Source organism: Podarcis pityusensis, assembly GCF_964106645.2.
Source record: "Podarcis pityusensis genome assembly, chromosome: 11".
In the NCBI taxonomy this organism is placed as follows: Eukaryota; Metazoa; Chordata; class Lepidosauria; order Squamata; family Lacertidae; genus Podarcis; species Podarcis pityusensis.
In genome coordinates, this window is record NC_138036.1 from 43446608 (window position 1) to 43471155 (window position 24548).

The following is a 24548-nucleotide window of genomic DNA, read 5'->3' on the forward strand; positions in this document are numbered from 1 at the left end:
CTGGCGGAAATGACTGGCAGAATCCGAGACCAGGGAGAAGAGTCGGTGGAAGAAGATTGGAAGAAATTTAAAGACTATTTACAGAAATACTGCAAAATTAATGAATGTTAGAATGATGTCAGAATGAAGTTAAGTGGTTTTAGCAGCAATGTTATAAAGGTGTATGTAAAAATGGATTGTTAACAGGTGAAAATCCAAAGTTATAATATATTAAGTTAAAGGATTAAGACAAAAACAAAGAGGGAAAGGAATTGCTGAATTAACTAATAGAACTGGAATACAAAAAAGGGAGGTGTGAGGAGGTCAGGGAAGCAAGGAAATGAAATGTAAGGCATGGAAAGATTGATGTGTTTTTTAAGTGTTTTTTATCTTTTTTCTGTATTTTGTATTTTTTTCTTTTTTATTTCTTTCTCTTTTCTTTCTCTTTTTATTTATGTAATCTTTTCTTTGAAACTTTAATAAATATCATTTTAAAAAAATGAAAAACAGAGCATCCACAGTACTTAGTTAATTAGGAACCACTGCCCTTCAAGATGATGACTGGATACTATTTTTATTAATTACCCACTTTCCTCCTTTGGATGGTAGACCAGTGCACAACAGCACAAATTAATTTGGAATTCCTCTTCCGTTTTAATAGTGGATTATCACATGGAGTGCATGTGTGTCTTTGTACATGCATGTGTAAGACAGAAGGTGCCGTTTCAGATGCATAGCTCACAATATACTATTTGCATGGCTCTCTGGAGCTGAACCAAGAACTATAGAAATGAAACCACTTAAATACTTTGATTGGAGACTTCTATTAATGCTGTTGGGATTGGAATGATTTCTTGTGTTAAATGTTGTTACAATTCATTCACTGTCTGTTGGCTTATAGAACAATCCTATGTATGCCTACTGAGAAGTAAGCACCATGGAGTTCAATGGGACTTCATGTAGTAATAAGATATTTCAGAAGCTAGAAACAAAAATAATTTATTCAAATTTGAATGCATTCAATGCTAATACAGCACACATGGGACGTAGTTGCGTCTGCATTTGAGACTTGCTTGGGAAACCCATCAAGTTTTATATGTACAACAGAATGCAATTCAATTTGTTTGCCTTTCGAAGCTAAATTAATTAATAAGGAATAGCATAGATACAAATATAGGATCACTGCATCTGCTAAAAAATCCAATCAGTAAGAACACTCAGTTACACATCCAAGTTGGAATAAAACATCCAACATCTAAAAATGATTAAAATGTAAAACAGGGAACTTAGAGCAACATCAAATATAAATGGAAGCATATAGTAGAACATAACAAAATCAAGAGTGTATTGATCCTTTCATGAGTTGTGTCCTATAGCATTGATCCTGTTGTCGATGTTACAAATTGCTCTTTCAATGTAGAACTATACATTGTGCATTTCAGGTTTTCAAGCATATTCTCAGCTTGGACTTTGTGAACTACTATGAGATACAGATCACTTCAGAATGCAGTCAAAACAAGGACGTTTTTAATTATTTTGTTTTGATGGGTATAGGATTATTATTTTTATTAAAAAGTGCTATTTCAAAGTAAAGTAAATAAAATCCCTTCCACTAAGTGTACAAGGTGATTGACCTAATCAAATAAACCTAAATTATTATAATTGTCTACACATAACATTTAACATGCAATAATGCAGCATATGAACATTTACTTGGAAATATGTCTCACAGAGTTCAGTGGAATCACCTATAAGAAAGTGTGCTTTTGAGTGTAGCCTTAGGAGATTGTTAACATAAGAGATAAAAATACATTCAAACACAAAATAAGCATACTTCAGATTATTAACCTAGCAAACCCAGATTATTAACCTAGCAGACTGTGATTTATTCTGTAAATCACTACAATATCCTAGATTATAAAAATCCGTTTAAATGTTCTAAGGATAAGTATAATAGCATGTAATTCATGCTATTACAATAATCTTGTAACATGTTGCAACATGTTATTTATAATCTACAGTGACACTGCTTTCAACAGTACAAAATCTGGATGAGAAAAATAGCTTGGCTCATTCTCAACGAAGCCTAAATACTGATCAGCATACAACTGACCATGTCATAAATTCCCAGAGAAGAATTTAGTTTACCAAAACATGGCTTCCACATATATTTATTTTTCTGGATTAACTGGGATTTGCAGATGCATCCATCTAAGTAAGATGTTCCTGTACATTGTACTTTTTTTAAAATTCAAAGCAAGGTTCTATAATGAAAATATGATTGCTGGTTTAATAATGGTACTCAGAACAGCATAGCCGTTGTACATGAATCGATTTTTGGCTTCCTTTCTGTAAATAAAAAGAAACAAAAGAGAATTTGTTCGGCACACCCATTGTATTCTCTTTGGGATGTGTTAAAATTAATTATTTACTTGAAGGCACTGGAAAAAAGACAAAATGGTAGCAGGTGATCAACTTTAGGGTTGCTGCAGAATAGAATTTCAGGAAACTGGATCCAAGTCAGAAATTCAATTACTTAATGACAGTGATCCTGTTTCACTGTTTGGCTTTTGCTGACCCCTAAGGAGTGTCCCTGCCACATGGATCTTCTTAAACGTTTGGTAAAAGTCACAAGGTAGGTTTTTTCAAAAGAAACTACAAAACTGCTATTGATGGATAGTTTTTCTGTCTCTCAAGTTTTAGTTCCCAATAAAACATTAATAGTTTTAAAACACACACACAAAGGCCAGAATGTTTAATCTTTCTAAAGATATGTATCTGGAAAAATGAATGAAAAGGGACAAAACCTTGAACAATTTGTCCACACAACAACCTCACCAAATATTTTCATCTTTATTATTTTTAAAATAATTGATAAATGGGTCCCTGGACCCTACTCTTGTGGCTTTTTCACTTCATATTAATCAGCATATCATGTGAGAAGCACCAAAAAGCAGAGACAAACAGGTACCGTCAACAAGTATTCACGCATGAAAGAAACCTGTACTTATTAAGAACCTTGAACTTATATTGAATCTTGGTCTCCCATGTTTAGTTTGCATTAAATTCCAAGGACTAGATGTTCACAGCTTGGGTTGTCCGACTACATGGCTGCTTGGAACCATATTGGCTCAGATTCAGAGAAATGCAGGAACATTTTGTGAATTGGTCTTAACTCCCTTCCCTGTAAGTCTTACCCACACATCCCCTTATTATCATTGGAGTGTGCTCCTATTATACCACAAATGCTTGTGCAATCTGGTTTTATCCAGGCGAAGGGGTAAGCAATACAAGCAATTGCAGGCTATATAAGCTTTTAATTGTGCACTGCAGATGATCATGTAAACCCTGAATGGTATATACACCACGGTTGTCTCTAATCGTTACAGCACTGGTGTACACAATGGAACAGAGTCAAAAATATCCAGCAATTTAAAAGTGAATGCCTTTCTTTTGGCTTGCTAGACTAAAGAGCTCCTGACAGGAGCAAACTGTACGCCTTATCTGCACAAATATCTTCAGATTCAGTAGAGGCTGTTTAATTTATTTATTTCAGTTTTCTAACCCAATTCAGGGCCAAAGGCTGACAACAAAATTATTTAAAGAAGATTGCCACAAGCTATGCAAATATAAAATGCAAACATCTGGATCGTTCAAAATTAGTCCTTTTCGTTACCTAACAACACGCCTCTCTCTGCACAAAGAGGTTTTGCACTGCAGGATTTACAGTGCGGTTTTTCAGCTCGCTTTCGATCCTGGGTTAGAAAAAGGTCTGGGAGAGGGAAGTTGGAAGCATCTGCAACTGGACTGTGCTTCTTTTTAAAATAAAGGACGGCTTGGCATGAGCGGTAGATTTGTACGCCTATATTTCTACGGTATACTCTGTCTGCGTGCTATATGGGTTTGGCTATATGGCTAGTTCTAGATGGGATTGCTTTAGGAACTGCCTCACGCCCGTGGGGCTTTCAGAAGCAGAAAAGACGGAGCGGAGAAAGGCGCTAAGCAAACAGCCGGGCTGGATTACTGGTGTGTGTTTCTGTCTTGCAGAAAATCCCGCTGCTGGAGGCTCCAGAAGGGAAAGCCCGCACGGAGAGGGATTGGCCCGGGCTGGACAGCTCCCAGCGGCTCCGAGTTGCTCCTCTCTCTCTCTCTCCCTCGCAGGGGCGGACCCTCCGACACCCCCCGCTCCCCGAAGCGCAGCCGAAGCCAGCGACGGGAGGCAGCAGCAGGACGCCGCTCGGCATGTTTCGGAAGAAGCGTAAATGTGCGCGAGCAAGCGAGGCGCTCGCGAGGTCGGGGGAAACCCCCGCCCCCAGCCAAGCAGGCGGCTCCCCTCCCTCCCTCCCTCCCTCCGCCTGCGCCTGCCAGGGCTTCCCCGCGCCAAGGCCCATCCCCGCTGGAAGCGGCTGCGGCTCAGCCAACTCCCCACAGCCACCGCCACCAGCACCAAGCGACAGCTGCTGGGAAAGGTCGCCGGCCGCCGCCCTCTTGCCCTCCGGCGCGGAGGAGGCATGGGGTGCGGGGGAGGCGCCCCGAAAGGGTTAAAAGAATCCCTCCCTCCCTCCCCCCCCCGCGCGCTTCCGTCTCCTTCAATGGGAAAGCGTTTCCCTGCCTCCTCTCGCGAATGAGCGCGAGCACCGCCTTTCACACTGGCATTCCGGGATTTCCCTTTGTTCAGAGCCGGGAATCCTCGTCGGAAACTTCCTCCGCAGTCTCCCCCCTCCCTCCCTCCCTCCCTCTCCCCGCAAGCTTCACAGCTCTTACTCCGGACTCGTTCTATGCTTTTCGTTGGGGCTACTCCAGAGCAAGGGCTTTGAGCACTGGATTTTCCTGTTGTTGTGTTGCTCTAATCTCTATGGGACTCGGAGCAAATGCCTTGAGGACGGGGATCTTGTTGTTATTGCGGATGCTATTATGGTTATTATTATTATTACCACTGCTACCATCGTTGCATTTTCCTGCTCTCCAATTACATACATCGTAGGTGCTTCGAGGATTGCCACCCGCCCGCCCACCCCAAATGCACGCATCTTTCTCCCCGCTAGAGGTAACCCCCAGTTACATCACCCGGGAGACCTGTTTGCGCTCCATGCCCAAGGCTTAGATTCCCCCCCAAAAACCCCATGAGATCCGAATTAAATCCGAATTAAACCTATCTGGTCTCCTGATACAGCGAGCAGGAGACCCCGTCGGGGGCAATTTTAGAAACGTTAGGGAATCCGTAGTCAAATGGAAAGCCTCGCCCAGTGCCTTACATGCACGTCACATCCACACGAGCGGAACCACCCCAGGGAACTCCTGTCCTGCACGTCCAGACACAATAAGGCTACCAATGGCCTTATTTTATTTTATTTTATTTCGGAGCTGGGGGTATTAAGGGATGAGCTGCGAGACCACAGCCTCGTCGGGTTTTTTCGGGGCGGGGGGCGGTAGAGCGGGTTTCGTTAATAGGGGAAAGCCCTGCGGCAATCCAGATTAAGGGGAGTTTGGAGGAGGGGATGGGATGGGATGGGGGGGGGGAGAGAAATAACCCTTACCTGCCTGAGCAATTCTTGCAGCAGCAACAGCAGCGGGTGGTGCTGGTGACAGCCCCCCCTCCTCCTCCCGCCGGGGCTGCCACTGCAGTGAGTGCCTGGCGGTGGCAGGTGGAGGAGGAATCCCCCCGGGCGGAGAAGAGGAAAAGGAGGAGGAGGAGGGAAGAGGAGAAGCGCGCGCCCCCGTGGCTGGCAGCGCCACCAGCAGCAGAGGCGGCGGCGGCGGCACGCGCAGCTCCTGGGATTTTCTCTCTCTCTCGTCTTCCTCCCTCTCCCCCCCCCCCCCCCGCCACGCGCCTGCTCCTCGCGCGCTTTTCTTCTCCTCACGCTGCAGCTCGCTTTCTCTCTCTCGGCCCCCCCTCAACCCTCCCGCCTTTTCCAGGTGACGTGATGCCCGTTGTTTTGGTGCGCCCGACCAATCGGACTCGGCGCCTGGATTCTACGGGAGCCGCGATGGGCCCGTCGTGGCGGCAACAGGACTCCCCTCTGCCGACCATAACGCATTGCGCAGGGTGCACCACCGCCTGGTCCTCCTGCAGCTTTAACAGCTCTGACATGGAAACACCATTGCAGTTCCAGCCGGGCTTCTGCTCAGAGCAGCAGCAGCAGCAGCAGCGCCCACACCCGCATTGCCAGCAGCAGCAGCAGCAGCAGCGCCACGCTCAAGACAAGCAGCAGCAGCAGCAGCGCAGCCCGTGCCTCCAGTGCAACAACTGCTGCGCTGCTCACTACGGCGCTGCGTCGGGCGCGGGAGATAACCTGCCGCTGCTGCTCCGCACTTCGTCGCCCCTTTCGGCGGCGGGCGCCTTCCGGGCGCGCTCGTCGACGCCGCTCTCGTGCTCCGCAGCCTCGTCGCGCCCGGGCAGCCAGCTCAACGTGAGCGAGCTGACCCCTTCCAGCCATGCCAGTGCGCCCAGGCAGCCCCACCACTACGCCCAGCCCCAGCCCCACCACCACCACTCCCACTACTACCAGCCGTGCCATAGCGTCCAGCCGCAGCAGCAGCAGCAGCCGGCGGGAAGCCCCAGCAGCAGCGTCGGCAGCGCAGGCAGCCACAGCCACCCTCCCAGCAGCCACCCAGCAGCGTCCCAGCAGCGGCGGGAAAGCAACCCCTTCACGGAAATAGCCATGAGCAGCTGCAGATACAACGGCGGCGTCATGCGTCCTCTCAGCAACCTCAGCTCGTCCCGCAGGAACCTGCACGAGCTCGACTCCGAGTCGCAGCCGCTGCAGCCTCACCAGCCGCCGCCGCCTCCCTCACACGCCAGTCCCAGCGCTTCGGCTGCCGCTGCCGCCGCCGCCGCCGCCGCCGCCTCCTCGGCCAGCGGCGCCGGCCCGGAGATCGTGGTGTCCAAGCCCGAGCACAACAACTCCAACAACTTGGCGCTCTACGGATCCTCAGGCGGCGGCGGCGGCGGAGGAGGAGGAGGAGGAGGCGGCAGCCAGACCAACAGCGGCGGCGGCGGCAGCAAGTCGAGCAAGAAGAAGAACCAGAACATCGGCTACAAGTTGGGACACCGGCGCGCGCTCTTCGAGAAGCGCAAGCGCCTCAGCGACTACGCGCTCATCTTCGGCATGTTCGGCATCGTGGTCATGGTCATCGAGACCGAGCTGTCGTGGGGCGCCTACACCAAGGTACCTGCTGCCCCTCGCAGCGCCCGCCTCGCATCCCTGGCATCGCTGTCTTCCCTCTCTTCTTCTCTGTTCCTCTCCCCCCTTCCTTCCTTCCATCCTTCCATCCTTTCTTTCTTTCTTTCTTTCTCTCCCCTCCACATTTCCTTTCTTGTTTCCCCCCCATCCATTCCATTCCTTTCCTCTCCTCCTTCCCTTGCCCACTTTATTATTTTCCCTCTCCTTTCCACATCTTTCTCCCTTTTTGTAGCAGTTCCTATTGTCATATTCTTCCCCCCCACCCCCATAAGGACATTGTCTCTGAATTGGGAAAAGTGCGCTCTGTTGCTTAGGAAATGTGGCTTCCCGGCTGAACTGTTTTTGTGTATGTTAAAACTGAGCTACTACAGCTGTGTGAACTATTTTTGTGTAGGTCACACCCAAATGCAGTTGTGCTTCACAAGGAATGTGGTTTTCTAATGTCCCACCTGCTTACTTAGCCACTAATTTCAATATTGCTTACTTCCTCCAATGGGGCAGATAACCACTTTGAAACCCCCATCCTGAATACATCCACTTACTGAGAAAGTGCCAATTACTGTAATGGCATTTACTTCCAAGGAAGTTCCTTTAGGGATGCAGCCAAGTGCTCCAGTCCTGTAAACTCTGTTACTTGGAAGTTAATCCTACGGTCTCCATATCCAGAGATTCCTATTGCTACGGCCACAATCTACCTAGGAAATCTGTGGGACTGTTCCAGCCAGAGAGCTGTAGATATTTCCCATAGCTACTTACACTGGAAAATAGCCTTCGTTTGCCGCTATTTTGGGGAACCTTGCAGGGTGGCTTGGAGTTTGCTTGCTTTTCCTGCAGATGTTTAAAATGCCCACCCATGCATGCTTTGCTGTAGAACGAATGTGTATCGTACATCTGCTACATTGCACACCATACTATGCAAGGAGTAACAGAGGAACTTGCTAACTTGCACAGCCAATCCATGTTAGCCTAGTAAGATTTTCCCCATAATAATTCTTCATCCATACATTCTGAATGAATGCTGTGTGGATGCTTTCTACACTAAGATGCCCCGCATCTGGTATGCAGGCACTTGCTGCTTGTATCTCCTGAACTGAGCAGCGACAGCTGTGTGTTAAAACCCTGCCTCTTTGTTACCACACTGCAAAGCTGACGGGCGACAGACAATCGGATAATGCCTTGATAAGATAATAACTGGAAAAGCCAGCTGTTTAAATGCCTTGCATCAATGGTTTTAGCATCCCTTACAAGATTACTGCCTTTGAGATAGCTTTAATTCCAGAAAGGCTTGCCCAGTGTAGTTAGACCTGCATGTAATGTTTTTTGGGGTGACTTTTTCCACTCCCAGTTGCTTTGCTAGGCCTTTAAAGGAGTTTATCTCTTCCCAGTACTGTACTGGGTTGCTCTGCTAGAATAGTGAGTTTACACTTAGCTCATTAGTTGTATCTTGTTCTGTGCTGTTGCTTTTTAATGTAAAGATCTATACTTTTAAAGGTGTTGTTTTTTAAGAGCAAAGTCTTTCTTACAAAACGTAGCCTGTATTCCCCTCTGAGATCTTCAAGATGAAGGACACAAAGATCAGTGTAAAAAGCATCTATTTTTCTCTTGCAGGAGTCGCTGTATTCATTAGCCCTAAAATGCCTTATTAGCCTCTCTACAATCATTCTGCTTGGTCTGATTATTGTATACCACGCAAGGGAAATTCAGGTACGTTCCACTTATGATCTGAGGCTTGTTGCTACCTGTGTTTCAAGGACATTTCTGTGAAACTAAACAGACTGCATTGATGCATTCTTACTAAAGAGTTAACAGTGCAACGTCTTAGGTGCTCCTAGCTATATTGTCACTTCCAATGTCTGAGTACCCTAGTCTGCATGTACTAGATGTGCTTTTCTAGCCCTCAATAGCAATTTATTAATGCAAAATGAAGAGCTTTAATGCCTGCCCATTCTTCTACAACAACTGCATGTTATGCTAATCCATACAGGATCATATGACTAATTGTGGACTCTTCAGTCACCTCCAAATATCAAACCTTGGTGCTGCTGTGCTAGATGTCTATTATACAAAGATAGACTTGTTGTGGGTGGGGATGAAAGGTTATAACAGGTTTAAATTCAATTCATCATTGTCGCAAGGTTTGAAAAACTCCAGTAATGAACCACAATGATATTCTTTTTTTAAATCAGCAAAGCACAGTTTTGTTTAAAGGGCCGATGATTAGCTTTTTCTTTAAGTAAAAGTAGTTTGGAAGATCAGTCCCTTTCAAGATTTAGATATGTTTCTTCCTCTAAGGACATTGTCTCTGAATTGGAAAAAGTGTATTCTGTTGCTTACAAAATGTGTCTTCCTGACTGAATTACTTATATCTGTGTATCACAAATACAATTGTGTACTTCACAAGTAATGGTGTATGGTTTCCCCTATGTGCACCCTAATGTTGTATGTGCTTACTTGGGAGATTCGTTTATTTCAGTATTCCTTACACCCAAGGAAGTATGCATGGGATGAAAACTATCTCAGTGTAGTAATACTGTCCTGTGTGAAGGGTACAATGTATTCCTATAGAATGCTGTTCAGTTATCACAGAGAACGTCTTATAAATGCAATAGTTAATCTCTTTCAAGGACCAAGGCTTTTTCTTTAATTGATGGAGGAAAATACCAGCATCGAATAGGCAATCGTAATTGTGAAGTGTTTTTGAGCATTTTCAAACCAAACCATAGTGTGTTGTATGGCTCAAGGTCACAGGATCTGTTTCTCTTAACTTGTACTGTAGCTCTAGTAGAAAGAACATTTACATTTTTAAATAATGCATTAACAATGTACATATGTACATATCTATTCGGAAGTATGTCCCACTGAAGTGCAATGGGACTTACTCTCAGGTAGGCTTGAGTAGGATCACAGTCTTATCAAACCTTCCTCCCAGGTTTAGGTTCATACTTCTTAGCACAAACAGTAGGATTGCTTGTGTGAAAGTGAGACAGTATTATTATTATTATTTTAAAAAAGAAATCTCATTTTTTCCCTCTTGGAACCCATAACTTATTTACCAATATTTTTTCATGCACATCTTCCCCAGTAAATCTGAGCTAATATGTTTCAAATCACAATAATAGTACATCATTTTCAGTAATGCAAATAAAATATCCCCTCAGGAGTCATGTGAAGCCTGAAGAAGCTTACTGCTTGTCATAAAAAAGATGAATATAATTGTACTAAGCATTTAAAATGGATAACAGGAATATAGTTTACATTTCTTTAAACAGATGTTTGATTTGTAGCACTTTTGTAAAAAGATCAATCTTTATTTGCAAGTAAGTATATGCAAATAAATCAATTCAAATCAATATAGGGCTGTGCAAGTTTTTTTTCCTGCTTCCCTAGAGCAAATCTCACTGAACACAATGGAACTTACTTCTGAGTAAACATTCAAATGATTGAGTGGTGTATGTTATAAAATCAGCATTGCCTACAACCAGTTAAGCGACAAAGTTCTGAACATCAGTGTTCAAATATTTTATTCTTGAGCATTTGAACCCAAGTCAAGAGTTTGGCGAGTTATAACCTTACAAATACTTTATGCTGGTGAATCCCCCCCCCCCGTGATATATTTATGAAAGTGCTGGTAAATGCAATAAAAATTAACCTTTTATTACAGTTATGTGATTACTTCTAAACTCACTACCTTTTTAAAATGGTTGTCAATAACTGATGACGATTTGTTTTACCAGTAGTTGCCATTATTGTTGTTGTATCTTAAAAGCCTAATTAAATAGTGATAGTGGTACAGTGGTACTCCTTTAAATCTGGCTACTGTAGACAGCAGGGCATTCTTGTGAAATTATTGGTACATTGCAAATCTTCAAATGAAGTCTGGGCTTTTCTTTCTTTCTGACCACAAAGACCTCATTACATCCTTTACATCCTTTAGTTTCCCCTTGTGAAATATCCACCTGCTCTCTCATGACCAGATGATAGAAAATTAGGACAGCAATAGTCAGTGCCCACAAAATCAGCAGCAACTAGCTATTTTTGGGTGGATAGTTGTGGGGAAATCATGTATGCAGTGATCTGAGTTCATTCACTTCTGTGGATGATGTAGTTCTGCGTTATAATTTGTCTCAGTTACCTGTGACTATTTAAATGTATTCTGAAAAGAAGTGTAATCAATATAATATAAGTTAGGAGAAACAACAGACAGGAACATTTTCCTCTAATTATGTTGCAATAAATATTTTAGTTCTGAAGGAAATAGCATTACATAGTAACCAGGAATATTAGCTTAACAAATGTGTTCTCTCTCCCTCTCTCTTGGTAAGGAATGAAATAAGGGTTAATTTTAGTTCCAAAAAGTATCACAGGAAACCTTCCAGTACAAATAATTTCCTTGGGCTTTCCAGTATCATACTCCCCAGATATCTTAGTTATAGAAAGTTCAAACACTTGTATAGTGTTGTTTTTCTAAGCCTTGGCAGTGGCTATTTTTAGTTCTGGTATAAAAGCTTTTAGATAGCATATAAATCTACATCAGTAGGCAGCCTGACTTCACTATTTTCCGTTGAGGGCGTAGGGAAGAGTTTCACTATATATTTTTAAAGCTCAATTTCTATAGAAAGAAAGAAAAATCACCAGCTCTGTACACAGTACAGGCTTTCACCTTCAGCACTGTGGACAGCTCTTGGCATCAGAAGTTTTGCTAATACTTGTTTATGCAATTTAACATCTTTTGCCCCGAAAGTAAATGTGTACGTGAACATATAGGAAAGGGAATATGCACTGTGATTCAAAGTATTTCTGGAAATCCAGTGTCAGATGAATATTGAAATTTAGTTAAAAGACATTTTTGAATAGAGATGAATGGCTTATTTATTTTTTATGATGTACATATATGCTGTTAAAATATGCTACATTCGCTGTTTGCATAATCTGGTGAAACACAAAGGAAAAAGGATGTGAGCAGCTTATAAGAGAGAAGGTATTAAACCCCGCAGTCTTGTGGAGGGTATTCAGAGGTGATGACCACTCACTTGGAAATCTTCGTAGTATTGTATTTGGCCAGTTCAGTTCCAAAGATTTTGCAACCCTTGGAAACTAACATCTGTGCTAAGCCTAATCTTCATTCTAAGTCCATCAGCAAAACAAATTAATGTTTCTGCTCCAATAAGTGTGCATAGAATTTTGGCATTTGACAGAGACCTGCCTTCTAAATAGCATTTCTGTCAAAAAGTGATACTTGTGCGAAGTCGTTTTGCTTTAGAATGGAGCACAATTACAATACTCATACCATTTTAGAATTATTTTAAATATAAAGTTTTTACAGATGTTTACTGAGGCACACATTGCATAATATGAAGATCGTGCTTCAGGCCAATAGAGGGAGGTATGCTTTTTCCTACAATAATGATTGTAAAACACATGCTGACTGGAAAGAAAATCCTAACGCAGCACCAATGCCTTTTTGAGTGTAAATTAAGAATTTCAATTTTTGTAGGGGAGCTTTTGTGAAGAATATCATTTCCCCACATGCAGTAATAGTCTTCCCTTTATAGAATACGGCAAGTAATAACACATAACTTGGAAGGCTTCATCCTGCCTTTCCAAAATAAGGGGAAGCCCAAGAAAAAAGGGTAAACTAATTAGTTGTATCTGGAAATACTACAGCATTTGTTCAGAGTCTTTGAATTCTTGCTTCATTTGCAAATATATATATATGTGTGGATGCACATGCATGTGAATAAAGTCACTCTTTGAAATATGCATGAGGTATGAAGAGCAGCAGATTTGATTGATTTTCTGCATAGGACTCATATCTTCATGGTTTTCAGCGTAAGTGAGCCATATGGTTATGAACATGCAGTGCAGGTGATACCTTATTTAGCACTATGTTGTTATAGCCACATAATTAATGCTCATCGAGCACTAAAACATGAACTTATGTTCTTGTAAAAAAAAAGAGGGCAAAGGTTCTTGAATTTAAAGAAATGCAGTATTTTTCAGTAAATGTTGTATGAGAGATTTGAAAGTCAGTCATACCTATTTATTTAGTACAATGGCTTCAGTGTGGTTGAAAGATCAATAAAAGATCTGTGGATTGCCTTACAGTAAGTCAATCCAATGGTGCATGTAGTCCAGTACAGTTCGTTGTTACTGGTGGTACCTTTTCAAGTTGTCAAGCTACGATTTCTGTTTTTTTGCTGTCTCTGATTAGCATGATAGTAAGCAAAGCATAGGGACGCGGGTGGCGCTGTGGCCCACTGAGCCTCTTGGGCTTGCTGATCAGAAGGTCGGTGGTTTGAATCCCTGCTATGTGGTGAGCTCCCGTTGATCTGTCGCAGATCCTGCCACAACCTAGCAGTTCGAAAGCACACCAGTGCAAGTAGATAAATAGGTACCGCTCCGGTGGGAAGGTGAACAGCGTTTCTGTGCTTCTCTGGTTTTGGTTTTCATTGTGCCAGAAGCAGCTTAGGTATGCTGGCCACATGACCTGGAAAAACTGTCTGCGGACAAACGCCAGCTCCCTCGGCCTGTAAAGCAAGATGAGCGCCGCAACCCCAGAGTTGTCTGCGACTGGACTTAACTGTCAGGGATCCTTTACCTTCTTCTTTTTTTAAGCAAAGCATATATGCTGGCATTGGTATGTGGTTGAATGGGGATGGGTTAAGAATGGAAAGCATATCTTATGGAGGCAAAATGTTACTTGGAGGATATTGCAAAATTTAAAGGAAAGAGTAGCATGTTAAGCTGTTAACTATATGTAACATTTAGTTCTTGATGGTCTGACAGAATTTTGAAAATAACAAGTAGTTGGTGTTTTAGATGTGTATCATTCTTTGGACGGGACAGCCAAAGTGTACAGAAAAATACATACTAGATAGTGGTGGGCTGTCAGTTACTGATTGATATTAACCTTTTCAAGAAATGGGAAACTTAAGTTTGGATTGACTATTTCTCATCCACTTGGTAGTTAACTGCTATTTGTTTCACTCGGACTGACTCCCAAGGAAGTTTGCATAGAATTGCAGTTCTAACCCAGTTAACCTGGGAATGAACCCCATTGAATTCAATAGGACTTACTCCTGAGTGGCAGGATTGCACTGTAATATTCATTTGCACATTAATACACACATTAGTTAGAAGTGACTGTGTAATGTTCTCAAATGCATAGACCCTTATGTTGTTTTGTATAAAACAAACTGTGTGTGTGTGTGTGTGTGTTGTGGATTGCCTGATTATAACTGCATACTCCTGAATCACAGAAGATAACATATACAGTTATTTTTTCCTATTTCTTACGTTTTCACGAGCTTTTAAAGGTGTATTCCAAAATGAGCATGTTAAGTAATCCAGCCCCATGCACTTTGTATCTCCATTTTCTTTCGTAGGACCTCATAAACACCAGGCTGTACTTAAAATAGTTCTTACAAAAAATAATGATGTTGCAGAGCTCTTAAATAGCTGTCCTCATGCTTCAGTGAATGGCCTGTGTACCCAGAGTTTGCTATACTGTGGAGAATACAAAATAAAGCTTAAGCCTAACACTCAGACTGAAGACCTAGGTCAGGGGTAAGCAAACTTTTTCAGCAGGGGGCTGGTCCACTGTCCCTCAGACCTTGTGGGGGGGCTGGACTATATTGGGGGGGGGAACAAACTCCTATGCCCCACAAATAACCCAGAGATGCATTTTAAATAAAAGGACACATTCTACTCATGTAAAAACACGCTGATTCCTGGACCATCCACGGGCCGGATTTAGAAGGCAATTGGGTCGGATCCGGCCCCCGGGCCTCAGTTTGCCTACCCATGATCTAGGTCTCTGTTTTATCACTAGTGAAATATTATATTTTATTTTGGGGCATCGGGCCTACCTTGACGCAAACACCACCAAGGTAGATCCAAGCAAGTACACACCTATAAGGACATATATGCAAGTAACAATCTATATATTCATATTGATGTTTTTGCATTGATCGGGATTCCTGAATTTGTGTGTCATAGCACAGTGTTTTTATTATTATGAATGCATATCTGTGATGCCTCTCCATTAATTGTTTAATGTGACACTATCCCTCCCTCTTATTTTATATATCCAAGTTGCATCATGTTGTGTCTTGCAAGTCATTGGCAATAAACGCAGTGAGATAAAGATAGCGAAATTTGTCATCAGATTTACGTATCACATTGTTTTAGAACTTATGTGATGCTTAGAGAGAGAAATCCTGAAAGAGGAGGTCCGCAGACCTCATGCCTGGCAGGAATTAGGCACTTGTAGGTCATTAGGGGTCACTAACATCAGGGGCGTAGGAAGGGGGTGCCGGGGGGGGGTTCGATCCGCCTCGGGTGCCATCATAAGGGGGGTGACAAAATGCCGGCTGAACTCGACGCTGCCTGTGTAGTGGAACCGAACGGGGTTGAGTTGCATTGCAACGCCGATGCGTCCTCTTCCCACCTCTGTGGCCTGGCGCATGCGTGGTTGGTCAGACCCTTCTCCCCCTGCCCGTCCATGTCCTGCCCTCGCTCAGGTAGTGTGTGTGTGTCTGTGTGGCCACAGTCAAAGCTGTGCTGCTCATGGGGCAAGGCAGGGTCCTTCTGGGGCTGATGTGGACTCCCGAGAAGGGCATGGAGGCGGGAGAGGCTGTGGTCGCCTGCTTTCGCCTTTCATTTAAGGGCCAAGGCACGCTGGTTTGGGGGTGAGGGGTGGAGAAGCGGCGTCTAGGAGAGCTCTGCAGCCCAGCTGGTTTGAGGGGGGAGAGAGAGAGAGGTCATGCGCTGGTGGAGAGGAGAGGAGGGAGGCGAGAAGGAGCCGTATCAGGACCAGCAACAGCATCGCCTGCGTGGCTTTCTTTGACGGGGTGGATGGAGGGAGGATCGAGGGAGGTGGGAAGACAGGATCTGCATCAGGATCGCCTGCGTGGCTCTCTTTGAAAGATTGCAATTTCAGTGCGGGAGCGGGAGGAGTGAGAAAAAAAATTCCACACCGGCTACCACCTGGCCTTGCTACGCCACTGACTAACATCACACACATAGTTGCATGGGCAGAGGCTTTCCCTGGTGTCCACACCAACCCCCAACCCCCCCCCCCACAAAATGAGTCTTGGAAGTAGCATTCAATTGTAGCCAATATAATAGGCTGCAGTGTGTGGTTGGTGATGGTGCTGCCAGCAGTTCATCTGGTTTGGAAATGTGCCCATGGCTCCAAAAAGGCTGGCAGTGAAAGAGCACTTAAATAAAGGAGAGCAGCCACAACAGAGGAGGAAATCTAGCACACTTTAGCATTAGATGCTATTGCCTCATAAGCATTTCTGCCCATAAATCTTAGGTTTCTTCTCTGTCCCACAGATAAGAAATTACGCAGTGTGCGATACGTGTACTCTCTTCTCTTTAATATTACTGTCGCTGAATTTCTACTAGGAGCCTTTGTTCTTGTGGGGTTTGATGGTGACCGTTATTCCCAAGGCAAGCCTAATTCACATTTAAAACAATTACCTTTAAAGGATCAAGGTATATTCAATCCCTTACATTTGCATCCCTTTCACTTATGTCTGCAGTGCTCCATCAGCTTCAATGAAAATGTCACATTTAGGTTATTACAACTATAATTCTGCTAATGACACATCAGAAACCAGGTTTTAGTTTTCCTCCCTAAGGTTCTGACTCTTTGAATGAAAAGGTTTTTTTTTTTTTTTAGAAAATCAGGATTTGCTCAGCCCTCCTGTTATCTTCCTTTGATGTTGTCCTCTGAATCAATTGCCTACTCACACACCCCATTCTACTTATTGCACTGCAAGTTGCTGTACCCATCCTGCTAGGAATTTGAAATGCCCCGTGTTAGATGAAGAACCAAAAACCTTGCATATTGGTGGTTACAATTGCAAATAACATTGAAACAGATCTAGAATGGATTGATTTCAGTGCCATTGACTTCTGCCGATATGTAATTTCAAATTACCGGTACATACAGTAAAACTTGCTGTGAAAAGAGACTTATGTTTCTTGATTCCTTGCTGTGCATGTTCCCATGGACACACTTTTAAATAGCAGGTATCTTCTGCACAAGATGTTGCCACCAGATGATACAGACTGTTTTATTATCTTATGGTTTTTAGTTTTAATTGTAGAATATTTAGGGTGTGGACACAATAGGGAGAAAGGTGCTGACTCCATCCCCACCTGCAACTTCCCTTGCTGTCTCATTTTGTGAGAGTTTCCAGAAGTTTCTGAGAGCTTCTGGATGGGGGGGAGAAATGATGGAAGGGTTAAGCTCCCTTGCTGTTGCTTGTTCTCTTCAAATTGTCAGCTCTTGATGCTGTTCTTCAACGAAGAAATGGATTGCAATTTCTCAAAAGTGTAATGCTGAGATAAAGGGTATGGTTTAGTCCACAGTAAGAGAGATAAGCGGTCTTAATATATATATAAAAACAATCCCTGTGCAAGACACAGCACGGGCTACTCATCCTTCCTTTAAAGGTTTCCCTTACCTTAGCCACTCACTTTATCTTTCTGCTTTCATACCCTGACACTTCATTGCCTGTAACATTTGCTCCACCAGGTTTGCTACCGTCAGCAGTCTCAGGGTTTCTTGCTCTCTCAAGTGGCTTCTCTTGCTGTCCCATTATTCCTGGAATAATATTCTAGTCTCCCTCCTACTCTATCTAAGGCAGAAATCCTAAACCCTTATCTGGATGCCTCCACCAGTGAATTGGATAGAGGGCTTTGCTTCTACGGAGGCCCCACTGCAGTTGCAGAGTATGGTGGAAGGGAACAAAATGGGGTGTTCTGTGTTTGTGTGTGTGTGTGTGTGTGGCCAAGTGGAGACAGCCAAGAATCTACTGGCTAACACCCACAAAGGGGCATGACTTGTACCTCTTGGTCTGGCCTAAAAGCTCATGCAGCAAAAAGCACATGGATTTTACTCCCTTCCCTTCTGTCCTGGCTGGTGTGAGGAGCATAGGTTCAGCTGTGGCGGCGGCTCCACAACCTTTTTGTATTCCACTTCTCTCCAACCAGTGTTAGGATTTGTTAATTGAGCAAATACAAACGCTCGGGAGTTTTTGCTCTTCTGTTCGTGGAAAGAGTTCAGCTAATTGAAGAAGTCTTTAAACAAGCAAAACCTTTCTGTGTTTTATAATGGTTTAATGCTCCTGTTGATTTGGTGGATCAGAAGTATTATTATAAATAAAATAAAAACATGGAAAGATCAACTGATCACAGAATGGTGATTTAGAATACAAGTCATATTCTTCTCCTGTTTGTATCAAAACTAGAGAATAAGCTAGATAACTTTTCAACTGCAAATTGAACTTCTCACCATTGGAAAATTGGCAGATTTATTAAGAAACATAAATGTCCTTTTATAGAATAGCTTGTTTACTCAGAAACAATAGCTATGTTAAAACAGACAATAAACAGTTCATTATTAGTTTGTTTCCAAGTTATTGTTAGCAGCAGATGTTTTGAATATTTATATTCATGTTACATTTGTAAAACCTTATACAATAGGATTACTAGAAGAAATGCATCATTTGAATTTTACCATTCTATAAAAGTAAAGTTTTAGAGTTTGTCATCATTGGTCAGCACAAAAGCAGACAAAGCCACATCTAGCTTCTGTATATATTTTTGAATTGTGAAGGCAGAACAGACTAAGGTTTTATTTTCAGTCTGGATATTGTGCTTCTGGCTCCTGTAGAACTTATTTAACAATCATTTTTGGGGGTGAGACTTCATCGTCCTTCTGTCTTTGTAGAATGTGCCTCTTGTTTAAAATAAACAGATTATTCAGCTGAATGGTATTTTGCATGTCATCAAATCTGGTGTGCTAAAAGATTAGCAGTTATGTTGGCAAACTTCAAATATTGTGAAATATATGAGTGGATAAAAATACAATTGTTCATTGCATCACTTGAGAACAGGATAAGAAGGAGTAGGCTTAATTTACAGGAAGTTACATTTTGGGTAATTTTAAAAAATATCATGTAAGAGCAGTTAAGCAGTGAAATAAGCTGCTTAGTGGGGTTATAGAATTTCCTTCCTTGCAGATTTTCAAAAAAATGTTGGACAGACACTTGTTTGGATTTGTAGTGTAACAAATTCTGCCAAATGGGACTTCATATTTGGTCAGATGGGCTGCCAAAGATCTTGAACTGAAACATAAAACACAACTTTGCTGTCAGAATAATTTGGCATGTTTAAATTACAAATTGCATCTTTCAGCAAAGCTTGAATATTAAATCCCACCTTTCAGCATCTTGCTGTAATATATAAAATTGGCAGAATGAGGCAGGCATTTTTAGTGAAAAGAAACCTTTTACAGTACATGCCTTGGGCTATTTATTGCTCTTTTTTTTGGGTAAAAATTGGCATTATCCCTGGAAGGCAACACTGTCACTGGTGCAACAAGTTCTGGTGCATTGGTGAAATGTACTTCTTTTGACCTGCTCATGTATAACTCCCATAAAAAGTATAATATCAGAAGAGGAAGTTGATGAACAGGAGGACTATTGGCGATCTGAAGTTCGAACAGAGCAATAGATCTAGAAGATTGCATATTGTTGTATTTCTCTACCCTTCTTGGGTTGTACTTATCAATCATTATTATTTCAGTCATAACTGGGTCCATTTTCAACTTGCTAGCCTTCTGATTGTCCATGATAGCCCATTATTGTCCAAGATGGTAGATGTTGGTTTACATATAGAAGTTGTTTAGATTGTTACAACAACCCAAGTCCTTTACAGCCTAACATATCCACCAGTGGGAGTTTTCTTGCTAGAACACGTGACAGTATATGAAAATATTCTACATTGCATGATGTTATATCTCAAACTTGGAATAAGGGGAATCCTATATTAAGGACCAGGAAAAACCTAGGCAAGAAGATATATCATTACAAGATGTTTGAAGCAACTGGTGGATGTATGGAAGAGGGAAGGGCATTCTAAGGTTCACAGGCAGTGGCAGAAAATGCCTTTTGGGGGTCACTGCCCCAGTGATATTCAGTAATCCTTAACTACTATCTGTCTCCTGAAGGGTAGCTGGGTTAGTTTGTTTTAGCAAAACAACAAACAGTTCTGTGGCACCTTAAAGTATGGTTACCAGACGTCCCCTTTTCCAAGGGACAGCCCCCGGATTTACAAATCTGTCCCCGCACAAAATCTGTCCCTGGAATGTTCCCAGGTTTCATTTAATGTCCCCAGATTTATATTTTAAGTGTTGCAGATTTATTAGTAGCGAATGAATATTGCGTGATTGATTCAATGGCACAAGACACATCGTATGGGGACTTCCGGCGAGATAAAATGGCGGGTGCCACGGCAGCGGGCAGCTCCTGAAGCCAGCCAGAGCCAACTGTGCTACCAGGCTGGCTCCGGGCTACTGAGACTGCTGCCGCCGCTGCCACTACCAAGGGGGAATCAGGGACGCCTGGCGCATCAGCTGGGGGAACCGCTGACCAGCCCCCCCGTGACCCAAATCGAACCAGGAGTGAGAACACCCGGCTGACTGCCCAGCGGTGCTCCGGGGCCAGGAAAACCCTGGAGCTGACGCAGGGAGAAGGAAGAGAGGAGAAGGAGAAGAGAGAAAGAGGAAGGAGAAGAAAGAGGGGAGCCCTGACCTTGCTGCGCCGCTGCCGCTGCTGAGGAAAAGAGGTAGGAGAGCACCGGGAGGGCAAGGACATTCCAAGCCCAGGCCCTACCTGAGCCTACTCCACAGCAGCTAGCGCTCCAAGAGAGCAGGCCGGGGCCCAGAGGAAGGCCGCACGACAGAGGAGACCACAGAAGATATTTCTTTTCTTTTTTTTTAAATAACTTTTTAAAAATAACTTTTTCCCCTCTTTTTTTAAAAAAATGTGTCCCTGGATTCGTTGAAAAAAATCTGGTAACCTTACTTTAAAGACTTTATTATCCCTTTGGGCGCACATTTTATTATGCCATAATAAATTTGTTAGGGTTAGGGGGATATCCAGTTAGTGCCTCCTAACACCCAGTCTTTGATGTTTTGCCAATTCCCGCTCCCACAGATTTGCAGTGTGTTGGTGCTGCTGGGCAGGGGTAAATGGCAAATATTGCCTTCCTCTTCCATGAGCAGATGGATCAAAAGTCTTTGCCCTTGTGCAAGGGCAGCAGTTGGATATAGTCCTTAGTGTTTGAGGTGTCACAATATTTTATTTTTATATCAGTAGCTTACCTAACCACTACACTTCCCTGTATACAAGCATGCTAGTTTCCCTAACAGCCTTAGCAAAGATTACTTGTTGGAAAGTAAACACTGTTTCTTATTTCCTCAGACATCTAATATAATAAAGGTTGCATTCAAAGCAAGTATACTTCTAGAGTCTGTCACTGTGTGACAGAAGAGATTTTCTTAAGCTAGGAGGCAGGAGAAAGAAGACAGAGGCATGATATAGAACCCAGTGCAGGAACAAATGCAGAAAATGCGTAATGATCAGCACACATCATCCACAATGGAGACAGAAAAAAATATTGCTATGCTGGATGGATCAGAAGACAGCATTCCATTTAGAACAGGATTTCAAAAATGTGGATCTACATGAACAAATGGCAAAAGTAGTCCTGAGTTTTGTTCTGCAGAAAGTGGCAGTTGCGAGTACAGTTTTTGTGTGTGGCTCAAAGCTTTTTTTTAAAAAAATCAGCAAATCCATTCAGTGACAGCACAGTCTGCAGACGTAATCTGTTCTCAGTGTGTCTTCCATCACCTCAGTGCCATATTCTGATATCTCTGAGAATTAGTATTATTTCCTAGTTTAAGATAAATAGTTTAGTCCTCAACAGCAATGGAGAAAAATCTGTAGTGTCATCTCAAAGCACACAAGGCAAGCTGGCTGCACCTATAATTGAGCTGAGCTGTAAGCCTCTTAAACGACTCTGAACACTCTTGGCATACTATACATCGTTGGTGCGGCTGAGAAACAGATCAGCAGAAAGGGGCATCTGTATGATGCTATTTGCCCTTTGTCCTCAAATCAGTGGGTTAACGTAGAATAATACCTGGTTTCTCTGCTTGCTCACCTTACAGAAGGCTTCAAATGTTGAAACTTGAGGAGTTTCATCCAACTACATTGTTTACTCCAACTTCATGAAGACCTGGGCTTGTATTGAATTATAATTGGATTACCTGTTACATGCAGTGTGTTATTAAATATTAAAATGAAGAAATTATTAAGATTGTAATGCATGGGTTTCCTCTGGCAACTTGTGCATGGAACCAACATGAGTACAACCCAGTCTGCTCTATTTAGCAAGTATCTATAACCTTCAAAAGCTCATCTAACTAAAATGCTCCCGGATTTTCACACACATACGTAACTCGTGAGAGTGTTGAATATTTTTATTACAGCCAAACAGGGGTCCCAGCAGAATTTTATAGGCCCAGTACGCAGTATATTGCTTGGGCTCTCTTCTACACTCACAGAAGAAGACACCAAGTTGCACAAAATTTGCATACTCTTTGTGATATGCACATTTGTGCCATGTCTTGCAGGTGGCAGAGAGGGCTCAGAAGTAAACAGGGACCACACACAAGTAATAATATGATGATAGACACAAAATGCCTACAGATAAAGCTTTCCCCCTAACTGTATTTCCATTCTAGAAATGCCTTACCCTGTTTAATTTCTGACTGTCGCGGGGCTGTTAAAGATTCAGGAGCTCTGCTCTCCCCTAATACTAACCTTAAGCCATGCAAACGAAACATTTGTGGAACTTGATAATACATTTTTATATAAGTGAACATCTGTAACTGTATAAATGTAATGTAACATTGACAGACAAAATGAGTTGATGAAGCGTTAGATATGAAAACACATGCAAAACTAGGAAAGCAGGCATCCCCCTCCCACCATGCTTGATAGTTAGATTCTACTCCAGATATTTAACAGCAAAAGACAACCACAGATCAGTTTGCCAGGGCTGATAAACAACAAAAATACTCTATTTGCAGTTTCACATTTTGAACTTAATGTACTCATCATTGTTTTGCTCACTTATTGCCTTGGATCAATTGCTAATTCTCAGCTGCAAAAGGAGACTTTATGTTGTAGATGTCAAATTTGGCATCTTTGTACTATAATGGGCCATGTTTTGGGGTTCTTCTTTGCAAATTAGTATAGCTCCAAGACTTCAACCAATCTTAATTTGGCCTGATTACTGCACTCCTGTACCCACTTTAATTTAGGTTGGAATAAGCTCCATTAAGCATAAAGTTACTCACTTCTAAATATACATGTATATCATTCTAATATAAGTTAATGAGGCAGTGAATTCTTAAAAAAACAAAACAAAAGTTCAGAATCCAGTTGCTCTGCTTTATGCTGGCCCACTACCCTTTGTACCAATTTCTCTTCTACCCTGGAGCCAAAATTGTCCTATCCAGCATATAGGCTTCTGATAACTCTTTAAAATATTGGCAACATAAATGATCTATGATGGCAACTATTTCTTAATGACAATTCTATTAAGATACACTCATATGGTTCCCTATGCAAAATGGTTCTATATCATAATAGAAAAATGAGAACCTGTCTTCTCCAAGGTGAGAATTGCATTATAGAAAGATATTGTATTGAAAGTATTTAAAAAAATAAAATAGTTTCAGTAGAGGGGTAAATGACCTGGAAAGAAAACAAGTGATAGGGGTTTATCAGTTCAGTTTCTACAACATCTGGGCTTTAAGGGGCAAGCATTCAATGAGGAGAATGCCAGACATTTCTGTGTCTGGAAAGCCTATGAGTGTATATTAACAGCATCTCTCCATTAAATTAATCCACTCGGTTTTTAACAACTGGTTTGCAGTAGAACCTCAGCATGCGCAGGTACCCATTTATATAAACAACATCACATCAAGGGAACTCACTGACAATGGATATAACCAATGGCGATTCCTACAATCAGAATGGATAGGTAATTGCAGAAATGGCTGGCTACACCATCTGTGGCCAGCTAGTCAGTCATGCAAGTGCATGCTTATGGACAGTAGATTGGTTACACAGAGACCAGAATGTTTTCTATAAACTGTATTCAAGTGACAGAGGCAAAAGAGGAACTTGTTGAGTTAGTGCAGTGATGAAGCATAGCATAGCCACTACTTCAGCATCCTCCAGTGATTGGTAGTCCCAGACCCACATGAAAAAGAACAACCAACTTCTAAGGACATTTTTGTCCCCCTCTTGAGCTGCATTGGACATGTTGAAAGGGAGGAATCTGAAGCGGACTGATAGTGTTGAATGCTACACATTAATATTATACTACAGTTCAGGACAGGAAATGGAGAATACCGATAGTGTCCTGTTACAAGCAGAAGAGAAATTTGAGCAGGGCTTTAGGATGTCAAAGAGTTCACAGCAACTTCATTCACTTTTAATTCGGAATCAC

At 42.5% G+C, this 24548-nt stretch overlaps 1 protein-coding gene and 1 long non-coding RNA gene across 4 annotated transcripts in view; one reads left to right on the plus strand and one right to left on the minus strand.

Moving 5' to 3' along the window:
• Positions 1-5757, minus strand: part of LOC308458492 — a 101590-nt gene extending 95833 nt beyond the window's left edge. For both annotated transcript variants that reach the window (XR_013977479.1, XR_013977480.1), the window contains exon 1: positions 5517-5757. This is a non-coding gene — a long non-coding RNA (uncharacterized lncRNA). The remainder of the gene's footprint in view (positions 1-5516) is intronic.
• KCNN2 (potassium calcium-activated channel subfamily N member 2) overlaps positions 4198-24548 on the plus strand; it is an 87456-nt gene continuing 67105 nt past the window's right edge. Inside the window, exons 1-3 of one of the 2 annotated variants that reach the window (XM_080972514.1) lie at positions 4207-4243; positions 5896-7148; positions 8772-8867. In XM_080972514.1, the coding sequence (XP_080828640.1) occupies positions 4222-4243; positions 5896-7148; positions 8772-8867 (1371 nt within the window). In that variant the 5' untranslated portion in view covers positions 4207-4221. Of the gene's footprint in view, positions 4244-5895; positions 7149-8771; positions 8868-24548 lie in introns of both variants that reach the window. The other variant, XM_080972515.1, reaches the window with a different exon arrangement.